This window comes from Squalius cephalus (genome assembly GCF_949319135.1).
Source record: "Squalius cephalus genome assembly, chromosome: 17".
In the NCBI taxonomy this organism is placed as follows: Eukaryota; Metazoa; Chordata; class Actinopteri; order Cypriniformes; family Leuciscidae; genus Squalius; species Squalius cephalus.
The window spans coordinates 33,219,278-33,240,162 of NC_137138.1; the positions used below are offsets into that span (position 1 = coordinate 33,219,278).

General features: G+C 39.0%; 1 protein-coding gene across 1 annotated transcript in view; it reads left to right on the forward strand.

The window, feature by feature from the left end:
* stk32a (serine/threonine kinase 32A) overlaps positions 1-20,885 on the forward strand; it is a 77,019-nt gene that overhangs the window by 24,265 nt on the left and 31,869 nt on the right. Inside the window, exons 5-6 of the mRNA XM_079847091.1 lie at positions 5,750-5,923; positions 17,102-17,139. Coding sequence (XP_079703217.1) covers positions 5,750-5,923; positions 17,102-17,139 — 212 coding nt within the window. The remainder of the gene's footprint in view (positions 1-5,749; positions 5,924-17,101; positions 17,140-20,885) is intronic.

Genomic DNA, 20,885 nt, shown 5'->3' on the forward strand with positions numbered 1-20,885 from the left:
AGGGCAAATCAGCGTGAGACCGCAATCCAGTAAAAGTTCTACGGGTGATCGACTGACATGACTCAGCCAGCTCATTTACATTAGGCTTGTTCGACTTCACACAGCTCTGCGCAGACCGATCGGCGTGCATGCCGGTTAGAAATTGTGTCCGACTTGAGACAGCGCGACTCTACGTGACTGTGACGTACCGCGAGAGCGACTCAAGAGCAGCCGGAGGACTCAGCCAGCGCAGTTTCTCCAGAGCGGCTGCATGAGCTCCACGACTGGCCGAATCACGTGTGTGCCATGTTTATTCCAACCCCTTTAGTTCGACTAATGTTCACAAATCTGTTTTTATAACACTAAAAGCTATTTTCATGTAGTCGCGATGTTATATTGTGTCATGTTTATCAAAATAAAACTGATACCCCTGAGACCCCACTACATTGGTATTTAAATAGTATAGACTTATGTTGAACTTTATTCTTGCGCAAACAGACGCTGTATGAAGCAGTACATAAAGTATTAAATGAAAACGTAACTGAAAGTCTGTGTATTTAGCAAATAGTGCATTTATTTCACTTCAGCTGTGGTAAAGTATGCAAACACAGCGCGACCGTCACTACGGGAAGCAGAAAGTGTCCGACTTCACGTCTCCGTTTTCAACTCCTCTCGCCTGAACGCGGCTACTCTCGCCAATCGGTTACCCGATGTCCAACACACCTATTATGAGCAAAGCAATCTATCAATCTACAAAATAGCGCGGGGTCGCAAACAAGCGAAGCCGATGATAATCAGGTGCGGGTGATGTACTAACAACACAGACGTGCGATTTTAAATTTGAGAACGTGGCTTGGCAAGTGATATGTTCGGATAACATCTTCCTCTGGCATTTTGCATAAATGAACATGAGTGGAGACATTTCTCTTCGTTCTACCACTCACTCTCTATTCTCTGTGGTTTATCCTCCTTGCAGCAACTTTCGCAGCCATGTCAAGCACAAAATGGGTTAAGACATGCTTTTTTGGGTGTTAAATAATTTCACACAGAGCAGTAAACTGACTACAGCAAACTTAGGACTGTAACTCACCCTGCACTCTCTGTGCTATGGTTTCTCAAATTGTGTGGCTTGTCGATTTTCTAAAAATACAATAGGACAAACAGTAATCTTTTTTTGACTGGTGAATGATGAAACAGGAAAAACAATCCTATAGACCAGAATATCATAGAGACTTGCCACACAGGACACCAAAACACCCACTTAAAAACCTGCTAAAAACAACCACCTCATAGCAATGTCCTAAAAACCAGCCATAGCACCTTCAGAAAAATCTAACAGTAAGTGCCTCATGAATTTTGACCAGCAATGCTCTAATTTCTTCTGTCTAAAATAACATTACTGCATTTTTAATATTTTAGAAGATTTCAATGTAGAGTCTCCTTGGAAATGATGAGATGTCCCAGTTCAAATGAGCATGTTCAGTATGGCATGTTCACTTAGATGACTCACACAAGTCTTTTAAAACATTAAGCAATGAGATGAGAAAATCTGCAGATGGCCAGATTGTTGTTATGTTGCTTAAAAACCCTCAGGCTGTGTTGTATTTGTGTCCACACTGAGACTACTCTGATTCCATCTCTTATGCTCCTGCCTTACTTCATGCATTCAGAACTTTCACTTCCAAACCGAGGATGCATGCAGTCCCTCATGAATATTAAAAGGAAAGTTCACCCAAAAATGATCTGTCATCATTTACTCAACCTCAAGTTATTCTAAACCCGTATGAATTTCTTTCTTCTGCTGAACACAAAAGGAGTTGTTGGTGTGCATGGAAATGTGGTGAGATGGGAAGAATTCCATGTCTAAGTATGGATGTACCCACCCCAAGTCTTTTGGCAACCGTGAGCGGATCAGTAAACTTGTCTCTTAGGAACTTGCAAGGGGTTGCATACCCTCACTGTATCCCCCTCATGGAAACAAGGAGTACAAGCACCCCGCTTAGCATCTGTGTACTTTTACATTTTGGGCCATATCTTGCACTCAGCGCAATTGACTTTGTACACCGACACAACGCATGTATCATTCCTATTTTGCACCCGACGCACAGCAGACTTTTCCCTCCACAGACGCACGTCGGTAAATTAGGGAATGAACTTGCGCTCCCGGGGGCGGTTCAGCGAAAAGAGGAGGCGTGTTCCAGCGCAAACGTTCCCTGGTGCTATTTTGCAGTTTCAGAAAACAATTCCACCACTGACCAGGAGAAACCTCGTCTAAAGTCAGTGGCGCGTTCAGATGCTATTTTAAGGGCACATGCTTGGCCATAATATAGCGTGTGCACAACGCGAATACATTTTGCTTCTCTCATCTACACAGACGCAGTAGTTGACATTTTTGCAAACCATACATAATTACAAGGAAAAATATTCCACATGAGGGAAATCATTGTGGTGTCCATGAAGATGTGAAAAATAGGCATAAATCTAGCTTACACATTTACCCAAATTATCATTCGCCTGTTTAACCGAAGCTAATTTGGGTGTGTTTCTCCATCCCCATACAATGTCACTTCTCTGTGTTTTACGGCCCTGACGAGAACGTCGGTCTCCTCGGCTGTGAACCGCTCCCGGCAAATCCGCCGTTATAATAGCAATCCGCCATGGAACAAGTGCGCCTGCTCTTAAAGGGAATGTGAGATGACGCTCTGATTGGTTTATTTCACGTTAAACAAACCACACCTATGAGTAATGAAGCTACTTCAGACCAACCCATTTTAGATTTGAGTCGGACGAGATCCGCCCACAAAGTTACTTGCGTTTCGCGTTTGATACTTGCGTTTCAGATCATTAAAATAGGGCCCTCTGTGTTGCAGTTGCGTTCCCCCTCACGAACAGTCATATCAGTTGGCTGATGCACAGGAACAGATGGCAAAATAGAAAGCCTTGTGCACATTTGCCTGCCATAGAGGAGTTGAATGGGTGAAGTACCAGTTGCAACATGTGGAGTGGCACTGCAAGAAATCAGTTACCACAGATGTTACTGGATAGCCATTTAGACAGTGTGTTGAGACACATGGTTGAACCTCTCTACAACACCATTAGCTGCCACGTAGAGAGGAACGATGGTGACGAATATTCCTTCCTTACAGAAAAGCAGCGAAAGCAGCAGATGTAAACTGAACACCGTTATCTGTAATTATACTCAATGGAAGACTGAAGACTAATGACAGAAACGAAACCACAGAATCTGTAGTGACAGAGTGAGTAAAGGAGACCTCAGGCCATTTGCTGTAATAGTCAGTTAAGGTTATCCCAAACCTACAGTATAGTGGGATGCAGCAGTGTCAAATGGCCCAACTATATCCACAGCCACTTTCTGCCATGGTCCATCTGGCAACAGTTCTGGCTGGAGAGGAGCAGGTGTGACTTGACAGTTTTGTCATTGAGCAGACACACGTGGCAGGGGGAAGGGGGGATCTCCTCAACCACCACCAATGTGCAGCATCACCTGGATGATGTGACGGCAGCCTTCGCCAGAACGCCCACCACACACCAGCTTACTGGTGGAGAGGAGACAGAGTGATCAGTATATGGCAATGATTGGCGAAGTCATGATGGACAGAGCCCAATGGGCAAATTTGGCCAGGATGCCGAGGTTACACCCCTACTCTTTGTTGAAGGACATCCATCCACATGCAGCATCAACATTAGCAGTAGACAGAGAATTAGAGGCGTCAGGTAGAAAAGCAACAATCAACATCATCAACAGGAGCTTGAGCAACAGCATTATCTGCAGGAGAAGCAGGTAAGGGCAAACGTGACAGATAATCAGTAAGGGCATTGCCGACTGTCCTCATGCTTCAGCACTTGGTAGTAAGCATTAGTCAGGTCAATGATAGAGAAAACAGTAGAAACTTATCAGCAGAGAGTGGTTCATCAATGTAAAAGAAAGTCCAATGGAAAAGAGTCCAACATCACTGGCTTTCTGAGGTCAATGCATATCCTAATTTTACCTGACTTGTTCTGCATAACAATTGGTGACACCCATGCGGAGGCATCGATGCGTTCTATCACCCCAGCTACTTGCAAGTGATTTAATTCCTCTGACACAGCACTCCAAACAGAGAGTGGCAGACGACAGTTTTTGGCTCACAGGTGTGACGGCTTCATTCAGCTTTATGTGATGCATAAAGTTTTTAGCACATCCAAACTCAGTTGACTCAGCAATATAGAAGAAGCAGGAGAAGCAGGCAGGATTGTTTTCAATCCTCACATTCAGTGCAGACATTATTCCCTCCCCATGAGTGGAGTCCCTTTGTATAATCATTTATTTAATTGTATAAATAAAGAACGTAGCAGGAACTGAGTGGTCATGTAGGAAAGCGTTCGCTGATAGACATCCAACCACTGGAGTTTGGGCTTTTGATTATGTCACAAGCCTGGGTGTGGGTTGCGAGAGCACAACATTACTGGTTAATGGTCATGAGCATGTCAAAGTGAATGGGGCATTGCAAAGCGCTAAAATGGATGCTTCAATACAACATTTGCATGCACCCATTCAGAAAGACAAATGTTCCGGTTTATGATGTTTACTTTGACGTGTCCAGTGTATAGACAGCCTCAAATTGTTGTGCATCATGTCAAAAAATGACCCAGTGCAAAACGCATTCACTCTAGTCAGTGTGTGCCTACTCAATTGCTTACTCGTGACACATAGCAGCACAGCTAAATGTATTCCTAATATGTTGGACCTTTTATTGTAAGAAGTCTACTTTTACATACTGAGACATGCTTTCACAAGCACCTGTAAGACTGTTAAAGATGTTTGAGTTGGGGAGGCGTGGCACGAAAGGAGCAAAATATGATGAGTGTTTGCTGATTTATATATGTGTCAGTCACTGATTGATTGATTGATGGGCTTGTGATATGGCACCCTACTATTACACCACAGCCAGCCTGAACTGCTCACTCAAGGCCGGTCATCAGTCTTGTCATTCTCTTTTGACCTCTCTCATTAACAAGGCCTTTTCAGCCACAGAACTGTCGCTCACTGGGTGTTTTTTTTGTTTTTTTGTTTTCTGCATTCACTGTAAGCTCAAGACTGTTTACGGTGCATTAAAATCCCAGATCAGCTGTTTCTGAGATCCTCAAACCACCTTGTCTGCCACCAACAATCACTCCACAGTCAAAGTCACTTCGATCACATTTCTGCCTAACAAGGATCGGGTTGCTGCCACATGATTGGCTTAGTAGATATTGGCATTAACAAGCATGTGTATAAGTATACCAGCTGCACTTTATTTTACATGCACTTACAGTATTCTGAATTTAATAAACTGAAAACCGACACAAAAAATAAGGTTTGTTTGATAATCAATTAATTAATCAAATTAATTTAATAATCAACCAAAACTGAGTTGTATATAAACATTTGAATTGCACATCAGGGATTTTTTTACATCAACATTTTGAATTATATAATTATGTTTATATTCCAATTTATTATACATATTTAAACATGTATAAATATTTAATTGATGGCTGTAATACAAACTTGTTCATCATGGTTATATTGTACTCTAACTTCTACTAAAGAGAAGATCAATTCACTGGCCAATTCAAATATTATATTCTTTAGTGAAGTTTTGTTCAAAAGACAAATTGGTATTGTCAGCCCAGCGATATTTGGACTTCCAAATTAGACATTGTAAAAATAAAAAATAGAAATCTGGATTTCAGAGATAACAACACTGTCATAATTTGTCTAATGCAGGTACTCATTTCAAGACGAAGAGGACATGTTCATGGTAGTTGACCTGCTGCTGGGAGGAGATCTACGTTACCATCTACAACAGAATGTGCACTTTACAGAGAGCACTGTGAAGCACTACGTGTGTGAAATCACCCTGGCTTTGCACTACCTGCGCAACAAACACATCATCCACAGGTAATGACTGCATGTAAACTGCATAAAGGTTTTGCACATCCAGTAAAACACACACACACACACACACATACAGGCAAAATGGTTTGGAAAAACGATTTAAATGTACACACATGCAAAGATATTATTCAGATGCTGATACTGTTCTTTATGTTGCCTTGTGTGGCCTGGTTTGCTTATACTGACAATAGAGCTGTTGAGTAAATATTGCAACATAAATTACACACATTAAGGAATTTTGAAGCAGCTGTGTTTATTTAAAATCACATAAGTTGCCTTCAAGTTGCTGTAGTATGTACTGTAGTAGAGTTTGTGGCAGTTCTTTCAACTCTCTAAGGTTTTTAAAAATAGTGACAAATGTGAGGTCTGGCTTGTACGTTTTTGTTTGGATGCTTTTAAGTGAGTAACATTTTACAGTATCAATGCTTTAATTTCATCAGCCTGACATTTGAAATAATAGTCATAAAAATCTCTGTATAATATATATATATGAAGAGTTCAGATGCAAAAGCCTCTAAGTGCCATCTGAAATTTTCTTCTAGAATGATCATTTTTATTAACCTCGTATATTTAAGTTCAGTAATTTCACTTAAATGACAATGAAAATGACCTATTAATTGTAATTTAAGTGAAATTACTGAACTTAAATATAAGAGCTTGAAAAAAATTATCATTCTAGAAGAAAATTTCAGATGGCACTTAGAGGCTTTTGCATCTGAACTCTTCATACATATATATATATATATATATATATATATATATAATATGGAACAGTTTATTGAACCTTAGACAGAAAAAGAAAAAAAAGAGAAAGGGACAACCCTTCTAGACCATGCGCCGACCATTTTTCCAGTTGTTAAATTAGCAAAAGTGGATTCGGACACGCCCTAAGTGCACTTGCGCTGTGCGCTTTAGACCATGAGCTTAGATCGTTAAAATAGGGCCCAGAGTGTCTGTTGCTTCTTTGACATCCAGAGAAGAGAAGTGGTTAGTGGCAGGAAAGGGAACAGAAACCACAGAGGAAAAGTGTGTAGGAAATAGAGAATTCAGTGGCAAAGGAGGACTCAGTGGTGAGCATGAAGGCAGAGTGACAGAGAACTGGAGAAAGAAGTGGTCAGAAAGATATAGCGGAGTAACAAGATGATTATCAATCGTACTGTTGCATGTGAAGATGAGATCTAGCTCTTCGCCTGCTTTGTGTATAGCAGGGGTGCGCTGGTCGAACAAGGCTAGAAATCATTTGCTTGAGGTTTGTCTAGGTGGATGTTGAAGTCACCAAGATCTACCAGCGGCGTGCCGTCTTCCTGAAAATAAGACAGTAGCACATCCAGCTCTTCCAGAAAGTTGCCTAGTTGACCTGGTGGGTGGTAGATGACAATAAGATAAAGTTTGGCAGGATTAGTAACAGTGATATCATAATATTCAAAAGAAGTATAATTAGGGAGAAGAGAGATGAGAGAATTTCCAGCTGTCGGAAATGAGTAGACCTGTCCCCCCGTGGGAGAAAGTGAAGTCAGTGGAAAGGGCTGAAGGAGTGGCAGGGTTGTCTGCTGAGATCTATGTTTCAGTCAGAGCCAAAACATTACATGACTCATTGACTGACAGGCAAAAGCAGAAATTAAGTCAGCTTTGTTGACAGCCGATTGACATTTCCACTGCCCGACGGAGAGGGTAACAGGCTGGTGGCAAGGGAACGTATAGGTATCTTGGAGTGTACTTCTGTATGCAGAGGTCTTTGTACTTCTGTCTGCCATGGACAACAATGAGTATTACTAGGGAATAAGAAAGTAGAAAGGGGATACTTAGTTCAGCGTGCAATGCCTTGTCAATGTCCTTGCTCAGTGGATTCGTGCAGGTAGACTCGCAGGTCTTTACCTGAGCTCTTTCTTTACACCTATCTCTTTACATACTACACACACATATATATAACTACTACCCAACAGTATATACATAATCAGAATATTCACAATATAGCAACTCCTCTTGTTTTTCGTCACCTACAGTAAGTTTAGTCCACTAACTAATCATCTTTTTTATGGATATAAATGATGTTGTCTTAATGGCAGTATCATTTAACACAGTATATCAGTATATATTATAATACAGGGCTCGACATTAAGGACTGCCCAATGCCAGTGAATTTATACAGTGAAGACAATGCAGTGTTATTTTATATTTTATTATTCATTATTATTGTATTTATTGGTGGTATTGATTGTGATTTGTTTATTTGTTCTTATTTTATTACTGACTGTTGCCTTTAATAATCTTTGAAATGTACACTAGTTTGGCTAGTAGTTTTTGTTGTGGTATCAAAATTGTGGAATATCAGTGGTATCTAAAATGTTGGTGTCATATCCTTATTTATTAGAATACAAAGGTACTGGGTCAAAAGCTACGAAAACAATCAATGTTTTATTTTTTTTATTACTTTTTTTGTGTATACTAAAAATGTATACCACTAGACTAGACTAACCAGGCCAGTAGGAAAAATCCTTAGCTTTGAGCCCTGTAATACTAGAAACAACAAAAGTGTTTATCACCCTCCAGTGCATTTCCGTCCCTATAATGGAGGATCTCCCGTGAGACGGCATCCCCTGTTCCGCCTGGGCTACAGGGATGAAAACAATACACCCTGTTTTGTTTTTTTGCTTACAGCTACTTGAATTATTAACACTAGAGTGCTGCTCAATCAACAGCATCTTAAGAGACAAAGCTCTTCAAAACAGGATGTGGGGGGTGGATAAGAAAGACTAAATTATTACTAACAAATCCATTCTAATTTGTACTATTCAGATGGGATTAATTTTCTAAACCAATGTTTGCATTACATTTAGGACTGAAGGAAGACTGTTCATCACCCTAAACCCAATAAAATAATTAATACTTACAAATTAGATCAATTATATACTTATTACATATACAGGTACAGTTCAAAAGTTTGAAATCTTTTATTTTACGTTTTTGAAAGTAGTCTTGGTAACACTTTACAAAAAGTTTTCATTTGTTAAAATGAGCTAACTACATTTTTTAACATGAACCAGTCTCTGGTAGCCAGACCTTCAGACTGACGGCAGAAGGGGCACGTTCAAGTTCAAAACGGTGCGCAACGTTTTGCTACGGTTTCCGGGTTGAACGTCATGGGTGCTTCTCAATATCCCTCCTCGTCTCCTCTCTCCTCCGTCCTCCATCCTATGACCCGGAAACCGATCGAGCACAGCCATCTTGAAGGACATCTCAATTCTCTAATTGCAGCTAATTCTCTAATTTCCTTGCAGCCTTCCCTCGCATCCTACAGGGGGCGGAGCTGAGACGCGAGGAAAGGAAGCGAGGAGAGGAAACGAGGATGCACAAATAAGAATTGAGAAGCACCCCATGTTTCCTGGAAACGGCGTGCACCGGTGTGCAACGGGGTTTGAGATACGTTTTCTCTTGTTTGGTGGGTGTGTCAGAACTGCAGTCCAATCAGCAGCAACATGTATATGCACGCGGTATTAAAGTGAACTCGCACAATGGGTTCAAGGAAAGTAATTTACAAATGTGTTCGATGCAGCTCGGTATACGCAACAACTGAGGATATTAGAAGACATGTTTGTCGTAAGTTTTATTGTAAAAATATAGGATATCAACATAATGATGTAGTTGTTTATATTTTTAGCTTCATTGCAAGTGTATGACATTTGGTATAGAAATAAACAATGGTAATTAAGTGCTTTCCCTAAAAATGAGAAAGAAAATACAGGGTATTAAAACAGTATGAACTACAAGTCAGTATGTGAGGCTAAATAGATGTGTTTTAGTCTGAATTAGGTAAGATGTGTGCTTCAGTTTCAGTTTCAGCAATCCCTTCACTCGATTGGGATGTTCTCTTTTGTTCTGGGCAGCAAGTGCAGTAACTGTAACATCGGGCATATTTTGTAGTATTAAACACATATTTATACCGACTTCATCTGGCTCCTAAAATTCTTCACAAAGAACACAAAGAATGGCCTTCTCAGCTGCCATAGTTGCAACTCTTGCGTCATCAGAACAGTGTGTTCAACACATCACCGTTTCTGTTTAAAACGTTTTGTCGGGGCTGAACGCTGCCCAGGTCTGGAGTCTGGACTCCATCACAGATTTTATTGGACATGGACCGCCCAAGAGAATGTCTGACTGACATGCTAAGCAACCAATCACAGTTTGTTTTGTTCCACATCATGTTTAGGAGCGTGAAAATTAGGGTTGTGCAAAAAAAAAAAAAAAAAGATTTTTTGATTAACCTTTTTTTAAATGTGGTCAATTCGATATCGATTCTCAAAAGCCACAAATCGTTTTTTTTTTTTCCGTATTTATTTCCGCAAACATTGAACATAATATCTGATTGACGTTAATCTTACTAGTCTTCTCCAATAGATGTCATCCTCTTATTTGCCTTGCGCAATGTTGCAGCGGGACCCTGTCATTCATTCAGTGCTGAACATGGCGGATACAGGTGCGGCTTTTAGTGTGAAAGACGTTCCAGACAGTTGAAGGAACTGTCAGTGTCCCGATCGGGCCAGTGCTGCATGGTCATGAAAGTTTACCATTTGCACACTTTTTCAAGCCTTGCCAATTTATGCATTCAAGTGAAAGAGAACGTCTCATACAGCGTGAAAATAATACAATTAATTCTCTTTCATATTTCCTTGCACCTAAACGGACAAATTCCCACAAATTTATCTCAACATGCCTGCTTTTGTGAGCACAAGTAAACATAGTCAGTTATGGCTTAAGTAATCGGTAGAAAAAGAATGCATGTGTATCATTATTGGATCCATGCATTAGTCTTAAAGCGACAGCAGCCTAATATTCCTGCCGATGTCTGTGTTTTTAATGTTAATCAAACTACAAAAGACAAAGAGAAAATCACTCCTTGCTCTTCACTGAATAACTTTAATAAGGATGAACCTATATTTAATTTGTACAGTGAAAACTATTTGCAGTGTTATTTACACCTGCTTGAAAATGATTTCATTTGTGTCTTTGTCCCATTGTATTTATTTATTTATTTGTGCTATCGCTTATAGTTTAATTATTTGTTCTTTTTTATCAATGACTGTTTACTTGTCTTTAATAATCTTTGAAATTTATATTAGTTAGTAGTTCTTCCCAGTAAAAATTGAATCCTTGAATTCATTGAATCAAATTGAATCAAGAATCAAATCGAATCGAGATCTTGTGAATCGGAATTGAATCGAATCGAATCGGGACATTTGAATCGATACCCAGCCCTAGTGACAATGTTAAGTCGATGTCCCTACGATAACAGTCCGCCATGCATCTAATAAATTATTAATTCAAGAACATTGTGCAAGTTTACTGCAACAATGGAGCCACAATGTTCACATACTTTTGAAATCCAGCGTTTAATTGATCTTGATACGCAACACACACGTCTCCCAGACATCCTGTAGAATTCAACCAATCAGATGACGACTTCAAACTCCCGAAGTGTTTCCCATTTTGTGTGCCTTATGCATCAGGCGTTCACCCAGCAGTCTGTGGCCGTGACGTCTGAGGCTGAGACTAAACATGAACTAACAATGAACAGTACCTCTACAGTATTTATTCATCTTAGTTCATGTTAATCTCAGCATTTACTAATAGAAAGCTTAATGAACATTGTTGAAAAAATATTGAATAACTTACGTTTAAAACTAAATTTGAATGGTTATTTTGTTTATTTTTTTCATCTGACAAGGAAAATAATCCCAGTACGGCCGAAGCATCAGGCTTTGAGTGCCATCAAGAAACACTGAAAGCCTTCTCTCTAGTGCCAATCCGGCTTCTTCAGTTCATGATCACCAGTCACCGGTCTCTGCTTGAGTGATTGTGAGAGAAAACACTCTCATGTTCACGTAATTCACACGTTCCTCACTTCAGGAGGTTTCAAAGTTCTCTCTGCTTAAGAGTCCCGTGAATGGCGGGAAAATGAGTTGAATCTGCATTTAGAGAGTCATTGCAACTTGCATGCTGTCTTTTACGTCTGCATTCCCAACCTAATATTACTGATTATGAATGACTATCAACCCAAATTGTTCACCGTAAAAGACCCCATGAAATTGCTTGACAGTTATGCTTTTTTTTTTTTCAGCATTGATGTATTTCATATTGAAACAGGAAGTAGGGGGCGGGAGATTTTGAAGGATTCACTTTTTATAAATAGGCTTCAGTTTATGCAGATGTTTTTACTTGCAATTGCTAGTATTGGTAGGCAGTAGCAACAGGTGGGACGTTCTAATCTTAAAGATCGTATTATTGGACAAAGGGTCAGTAAAGAGAAACACATGTCCAGCTTTGTCCAGGAAAGCTCAAAAGCAGCCATCTCTCTTCATCAAACACCACTAGCAAACATTCAGATGCCCACAAAGGCACGTTATTGAAGAGCTTGTGTGTCGGGCTCCAGCTGTCCCTCTGTTCCTTCGTATCTAAACAGGGATCTGGTAACCAGGAGGGCAGCTCACTTACAGCCCTCATCATGATATGTGATGTAATGAGGCCATTAGATCCTGCTAATAGGTTGTTGGAGCAGTCGACCGAAAGAAAAGGCTGGTGGATCGGTTTGCCCGGCCCACTGCTCTCAGGGTGGTCAGATAACACTGCCATTGAGCTCTGAGAAAGGTCAGGTGTGCGAGGTGTGGAGGAGTAACTCGTGATGACTTCCCATGTCACTTTTTTATTAGGTGATGCCTTTGAATCGACTCCAAGATATCTAAGACAATTGAGAAGTGATTACCTTGATAATGGTGAGGGATGGAACGACTTTTGACAGCTGTTGCTGAAATGTCACCACTTCCCAATAGTGGGCAGAAATAGAAGATGGGTTATCAATGAAGCAGCTGTGCCTGATATTTTAATATCACATACTGTATGCCTCATTTTGGCAGCAAGTCAATGTAAACTTAAATTGTGTACACAACCACCCTATTGTAGTAAAAATCAATTCACTCTGTTTGTGATTTTCCCCATAAATCTGAAACAGTGCCTCAAAATGAGCCTTTCAGGAATGTGATTCACTATAGAGCTGGTAAGTCCCGCCCCTTCCGCTAACCCCGCTGGACCTCTAGGTTGAAAAATCGTCAATGCAAGTGAATGGGAGAAAATAATTATTTTCTGGTCCCGTTTGAATTGTGCCATGAATGTGAACATATGTTGTCTGTGAATTTTTTATATAACTTTTCGTGTAAAGAATGATACAATTTAGCGGGTAGAAGTTTGATACGGTTAGACTTTGTGTGAGAGCACTTTGTGGACTACAACTCTTCGCTGCTTTCGACGCGTTTGAAACGTCACCACCACTAGCACACAGACACTAGCTCATGGATCCCGCTAAACATGGCTGTGTCTTTGGTGCACTTCACCGCCTTCTTTCAGGGAGAGGACAAAATAAGTCAATTTCAAGTAAGTCAACTTTATGGGGTGACGTCACATAGGCGACATGTAGTCTTTCTCATTATGTCTTTTCCACAACTGCTAGCCGAAGAATCATACCATATACTGTCAAACTTGTAACATGAAAAGTTCTATAAAAAATTCACAGACAACATATGTTCACATTCATGGCACAATTCAAACGGGACCAGAAAATAATTATTTTCTCCCATTCACTTGCATTGACGATTTTTCAACCTAGAGGTCCAGTGGGGTTTTACGGAAGGGGCGGGACTTACCAGCTCTATAACGTCACATTGGAACAAGCCCCGCCCATGATTGCAGACAGACTCCACCCTATTAGCTTAGCTCCGCCCCTCAGTGAGCGGTACACAGTCCGCCATGTTTATCTCCTCACCAGAGCATTTAACAGCAGCATTCAAGTAAGAAATATATTCCTATTAAAGCTACTAAAGTTATTCAGTCAAGAGCAGTGAGTGATTATCTGTTTTTCTTTTGTTGTTTGATTCATATTTACAGCAAATATAGCAGTAGGTACTGAATATTGTAATATTAGCTGGTGTGTGGTGGACGCTGTACATTGGTGGTTGTTGAGGAGATTCCCCCTTCCATGTAAAGCGCTTTGAGTGCCGAGAAAAGCGGCACTTTTATGCTGCTTTCATTATTTCATTTTATTATTATGCTGCTTTCACTTTAATACACAGATCTAATATACACACGTGATTTCTTTCCCTGCAGTTTACGTTCACAGACAAAACCGACTGTGTTTACGTGAACTTTGTGTTTTTGATAATCTTTTGTGTATTTGATAATTTAAGTGCAATGAGACTTGAAAGACAACTTAGTTTAATACGCGCCGTCTGACAGTCAGCTTTCTGTGTGCACGCTTCAGATGTGTGCGCTCAAAGAAACATATTAGTTTAAACTAATATGGCTTTAAAACGCATGCAGATAATAAACTTTCAATGATGAAAAACTGCAATGTCACATGAGTGTGACCGCGATAGAGATGACAATCAAAACCAAACACGTTTTGTTAGTTTTTGGCAGAGTATCGGAGGCACGAGCTGTACAGGCTCCGCCCACTTCTGAAGAGGGGCGGGGAGCAGCAGCTCATTTGCATTTTAAGATACATGCACGAAAACAATTAGCATTTTTGTGTAACATTGGCACTATGTTAATCACTTTGTTAAGAACAAGAAAAGTCATTGGACAAACTATTCTGCTAAAATTACTTTTTGACAGACACAGTTGAGAACATCTGCTCTTTATTTAAACTACTATGTAACTAAATATTTGGTTACACTTTACTCTAAGGTGACAGTTACATTGTACTCAATCAAATAAGTACTATTAATGTACTGCATGTACTTATAGAGTTACGGTTAGGGTTTGGTTTAGGGTTAGTTGCTTGTAATTGTGCATTATTTACTGTTATTACTATAGTAACTACATGTAGTAACGTGTTACTATGTCACGTTAAAATAAAATGTAACCAAATATTTATCCTAAGAATGAATATTCTGTCAGCCTCATGTTGGGCCATACTCAATAGTATTATTTCAAGCTTCGTAAAAGTGTTTCATACGACCATGTTCAGTACCGGTATAGTCCATGTTTTCTAGAGTCATACAGTCTAGTAGATATGTGTGAGGAACAGATGGAAATTTATGTTTTAATTGACTACTATAACCCTCCAGTGGGCTGTAGAGTGCAAGAGTTGGGTTTCGTAAGTAAAAATCCCATTATTTTTCTCCGTAGGGGAACAGATTTTTAACAATAACTTACAAACCTTTAAAAACAGACCTAAACTAATCTATGATATATGCTTTTGTTGAAGCCAGCAGTATTATTTGATATATTTATTAATCTTATATTTAAATAATCACATTTAACAGTGGAATTGTGGTGAAAAATGTATTGTTTCTCTACACATAATCAACATCTTTAAATCAGTTGTCTTATATTTAGCCTTAGTTTCCATATTTTGGTGCATCTCAAACGGACAGTCTCTCGAAGGCTTGTAGACTCGAGTCCTCAGCATTAAACTTTAGAATGAGACGGTCTTGTAAGTGCGCATGGCTACGTCACACACGTTTCAACCCCCTCGGTCACGGCATGAAAATACTACTAAAACTTAATTTTGGAAAAATACTTAGTATTAAAAATCTTTAAATTAACTGGCTTTCTATTAATGCAGTGCATCCATGGTCTCCCAGTGGCTTACTTTATTGTCAGTTTATAAGTCCCCCTGTAGTCAATAATTTTATCCATTAAAACTCATCTTTGATCACCAAAATGACATATTTAAGCGTTTTTTTTCCTTGAAAAAATAATTGTTCATGCCTTAAAATAGCTTGTAACTCGACACCCTTGCCTCATTTAGTATAAGCGGTTCTATGAATATGCAAATGAGCCCCGCCTCCACTCACTCACTCAGCTCAGAGATCCACTCGTTGACGATCACACGCTGATCTGATTGGTTACAAGGTAGTTTGTGACGTCAGAAACACCAGCGATTTCAAAGCGTGTTTTTGAGACTGTCTTTGGTTCAAGTTTTAAGGAGAAAATACTCAGCAATGCTGTCGACTTAGGAATTTACACATGCTTTGTCTTAAAGCACATTAAAAACACCACATAGACATATAAACAACATTAAAAGCTGGATTTTCACCACAGGGGGACTTAAAGCTTTTTCAGCATTGTGATTCTCTTTGTAGACAATACGTTTATACAATCTTTTATAGGTGTATTCACGTTTGAACGCACTAAAGTTTAACAACATTATTTTTCAATTCATTACTTCTGTATAGATTTATATATTAAGTTGCTCAAGCAAGTGACAAAACATTTAAACATTCTTTTCTTATGTTAAAATCACAAATATTTAAAGATAAAACTTAGAATTGACAAAAACAGCCTATCATGAGAGACAGCCTTTTCTTTTGCATTTAAATCTTTATACAAGATATCCTGCGGGTAATAAAGAACTTTATGTTTCTCACAAAGAGACGAGTGCCATCCATTATGCTTGTTTATCTAAATGTGAGGTAAGGTTTTAGTTTTCCCTGGGCAAACCCCGAATGTTGACTGTGAAACAGTAAAGTTCAATTATATGCATCTATGGAGAAATTACTTCATTACATGTCAATGAGCCATGCTCTTTTTTTTATGCGCACAATCTCTTTAATTCAGCATGTGCAGCACAGCAAAAATAGACTTGGTGCAGAAACGATATAAACCTGGTGTAATGTGTGTTGCTGATACACTGTAGCACTGTGCAAATGTCAGCTAATTAAACTCAACACATTTGACCTTTCTTACCTGTGGGCTCACCCGTATCTGACTTCTGATTTTTGGAGAAAACTTGAGAACTGTCCATAGCATCTCCTCACTTTGATATACAAAGTTGACGTTAATTAGTCGGTGGATTCCCATTTAGCAGAACAATAAATGGGTAGAAGTGTGTTTTGGGTTTGTTGCTTTGATGTTCTTGCTTGTCTTGCTCTGTTCCAAAACCTAAAGAGCTTTCTCACTGCCTACTGCCTACATAGGGAGCATCCTAAATGAAATATATCCTCATATTACTGGACTGGAAAGCTCTACAACTCACCAACAGACCACACAAATGAGGCATGAGTGCCTCTTCATTTTACAACTGACGTTAATGTAATGCTTTACTTGTTTTCTGCTGTATCCAGATGAATTGTTAGCTTGACAAGTCAACAGAACATTTGTTCTAACTGAATTTTATTTATTTGTTCACAGAGACATTAAGCCAGACAACATTTTACTGGACGAGCACGGTAAGTCCCACAGATACTGTACATTACCATCACGCTAGTGCTTTTTGTTAAGACGAGCATTACTATTACCATTGCTCAATTTGACTTGAAAAAAAAATGCACTTCAGAGGTACCTTTCATGTCAGACATGAAAAATCATAGTTATTCAGTTATTCAAATCATACAGCGTCTTGAGAAGAGGCGTTAAAACGGGTGATAAAACAAACCCCATAGATTTAGAGTACATTAAAGGAAAGGCCTCAGCCATATAGGCCCTGTTTAAGGGAGACACATTGCCGTTTACACCTGGTGTTTTAATTTCTTCGAGGGGAGGGTCTATGGGTGGGTAAATATATGGGCTTTTTCAGATCTTTCAATCTGATTGGACAAAATAAGCTCACGCAATTTACATATGAACACGAAAGAAAAACACGGAGAGCATCAACTTTAGTTTCTGCTCTGAAGCTGCAAGATCAGCCGAACGCTGTGAGTGTGTGTGTTAGAAATCAGGAATGCTGAGAGAACATTGTGCTTGGTACATTTTCTCTTCAAACCAAACTTGGCTCTTCAGCTGATCAAGTTTAAATCCAGTCTGGCTAGATCTCTTCTCATAATGTTCACACATTCGGTCAGTAGATGGACTTTTAGTGGCTGTTTGAACACATTCGATCTCATGAGCTTTTACACTACGAAAGCAATCCGGTCGAATGTGTTTTCAACTACATCTGGAAGTGGAGGAAGTGGACGAGCTCAAAACATTTGAGACCCGTTTACACCTGTATTTAGAGTCGTCCACTTGTGATCCGATCGACCAAAACACATCTTAACACCAGGTGTGAACAGGGCCTTAGAGACCAGAATGCTATAGGGATTGTTTTTTGTTCTTTTGACTTTGACAAAATCCCTTTGAAGGAAAGTCTGCTGATTTTTGTTCATGGTATTCAGCTGCGACAGAAAGTTTTGCAAAAAGGTATTGAATGTTATTTATGGCAGAGAGACGTTCTTGCTTCACACAGAGTTGGCTGACCAGTGTTGTCAGGGAGAAAAAGCAAACTGCATAATTTTTAATTAAAATATAAATATGAATATGGCTATGACTTCATCCCTAAACAAACACACAGCAGGAGGTTGAAAACTACAGAGAGGCCTTGTGAGTTTTTCTCTCTCAGCATCTGTTATTCTCTCTTATACTCTTTTGTGTGGGAAGAAACAATGACCACATCATTTTTCAGTATCCTAGGTTCTGGAAATATTAATCTTCAGTAAAGAGTTATTCTAAGCCATGAACCAAACCACTCAGCTCAATCGCATTACAAGCTTTGCATTGAGTATTTCAAAACTAGCAAAAAATTACATTTTTTATGCACCTAAATATACAGTCGTGCTCAAAAATTTACATAGGCTACACCTTGCAGAATCAGCTAAATGTCCTCCTGTGGTGAAAATCCAAATGCTTTTAATGTTGTTTATGTGTCTATGTGGTGTTTTTAATATGCTTTAAGACAAACCATGTGTAAATTCATAAGTCGACACCATTGCTGAGTATTTTCTCCTTAAAACTGCAGTGAAAACTTTTAAACAGGATGAAGATGTCCAAATGTTTCTTATTTTGTTTAAATATCAGATTTTTTTCATTTAGTACTGCCCTTCGGAAACAACAAAAGATACTTACATGTTCCCCGGAAGTCAAATTAATTACAATTTACCTTGATCTTCAAATTCAAAAAGTTTTCACCCCCCGGCTCTTAAAGGGATACTCCACTTTTTTTGCACACAGGCTCATTTTACAACTCCCCCAGAGTTAAACATTTGAGTTTTACCATTTTCGAATCCATTCAGCCGATCTCTGGGTCTGGCGGTACAACTTTTAGCATAGCTTAGCATAGATCATTGAACCGGACAAGACCATTAGCATCTCTCTCAAAAAAATGACCAAAGAGTTTCGATATTTTTCCTATTTAAAACTTGACTCTTCTGTAGTTACATCGTGTACTAAGACCGACGGAAAATGTAAAGTTGCGATTTTCTAGACTGATATGGCTAGGAACTACACTCTCATTCCTGCGTAATAATCAAGAAACTTTGCTGCCATACCATGGGTGCAGCAGGCGTAATGATATGACGATTGTCTAATAGGTTAGACAAACTTAGTCCCGGTCACGTTGGAAGTTACAGAGTTGGGAACTATTTTCAGGCGCTGCGTCATATCATTACGCCTGCTGGACTCATGGTACGGCAGCAAAGTTTCTTGATTATTACACAGGAATGAGAGTATAGTTCCTAGCCATATCAGCAACTTTTCATTTTCCTTCGGTGTTAGTACACGATGTAACTACAGAAGAGTCAAGTTTTAAATAGGAAAAATATCGAAACTCTTTGGTCATTTTTTTGAGAAAGATGCTAATGGTCCTGTCCGATTCAATGATCAATGCTAAGCTATGCTAAAAGTGGTACCGCCAGACCCGGAGTCCGGCTGAACGGATTCGAAAACGGTAAAACTGTTTAACTTTGGGGGAGTTGTAAAATGAGCCTATTTCCAAAACAAGTGGAGTATCCCTTTAATGCATCATGTTTTCGTTCTGTTGCATCAGTGAATGTTTGATCCTTTTTTAATAGTCTAATTGTGTTTGACAGTCAATTGTCCTCAGTGTGAAAATATATATTGGGCTTATTAACTTATTAACTTATTAACTGCTCAGGACAAACAAGGGACTCAAAAACAACCATCACAAAAGAAAAAGAAAAGAAAAAACAGCCGTGGATCATCCAGGTAACAACAGTTACAGTATTAAGAATCAAGGGTATGTAAACTTTTGAACAAGGTCATTTTTATAAATTCAGCTATTTATTTGTCTTGTGGACTATATGTAAACATCTTTTATGTAAAATATCTTATTCAGGACAGTACTAAATCAAAAATAACATGCATTTTATTTGATTCCTCTTATTTTGTTAAAATAATTAACATTTTGCAGATTCTGCAAGGTGTATGCAAACTTTTGAGCTCTTTCTATGGTGCACATTTTAATGTGGCATTTTTGCCTGTGGTATCGGACCCTACATCCCAATTTTCATATTATCTGCCCTTAAATTGTTTCTGATATTAGAATTGGTGTGTCCCAAATTCTTATGTTGATGCACACTCTAACGGCGCTTTGGATGAGGATTTAGTTCAGAACTACATGTCTCCCTTATCCTTATCCATTTGGTGTTAGAAACATCTGAGTCATGCAGTTGTGTGATGTCTCCAGGACAGATTGGAGAATCATTTATCTAGACAAGCATCACCTACCATTTCTGTCCTTTAAATATAAGCCCTAAGGTAAACATCTGCTCCTGTGCTGAAGAACATATCAGAGGAGGTTTTGTGATCTAGGATTGCTTCTGTCTGTACAGATTAATGTCACTGGTCTCAGAGCAGTCATTTCAGATAGATTATGAAGACAGTATATCTTGGAAAGAGCGAACAGTTGCTTTCATCACACAGCACTGAAGGCCTGTGAACACTAAACAGTTATTGTAGCTTTGACACTTACTTTTATGACCCTTATGTATTGCCTCTCCATTTCACACTTGCTCTGAGTGAACTCAATTTTTGAAGTATTTGATTTATTTTGGTTTATTTTGGGTTGCCAATGCTCGGTTGTTTATGTGGGGTTGTGATTTATTTGAACATTTAAATTAATATTAATTTAATAATTTAAAATCAATATCAGAATTTATATGTACATGTACTAATTTAGTTCATTTATAAATATAGCCGCTCT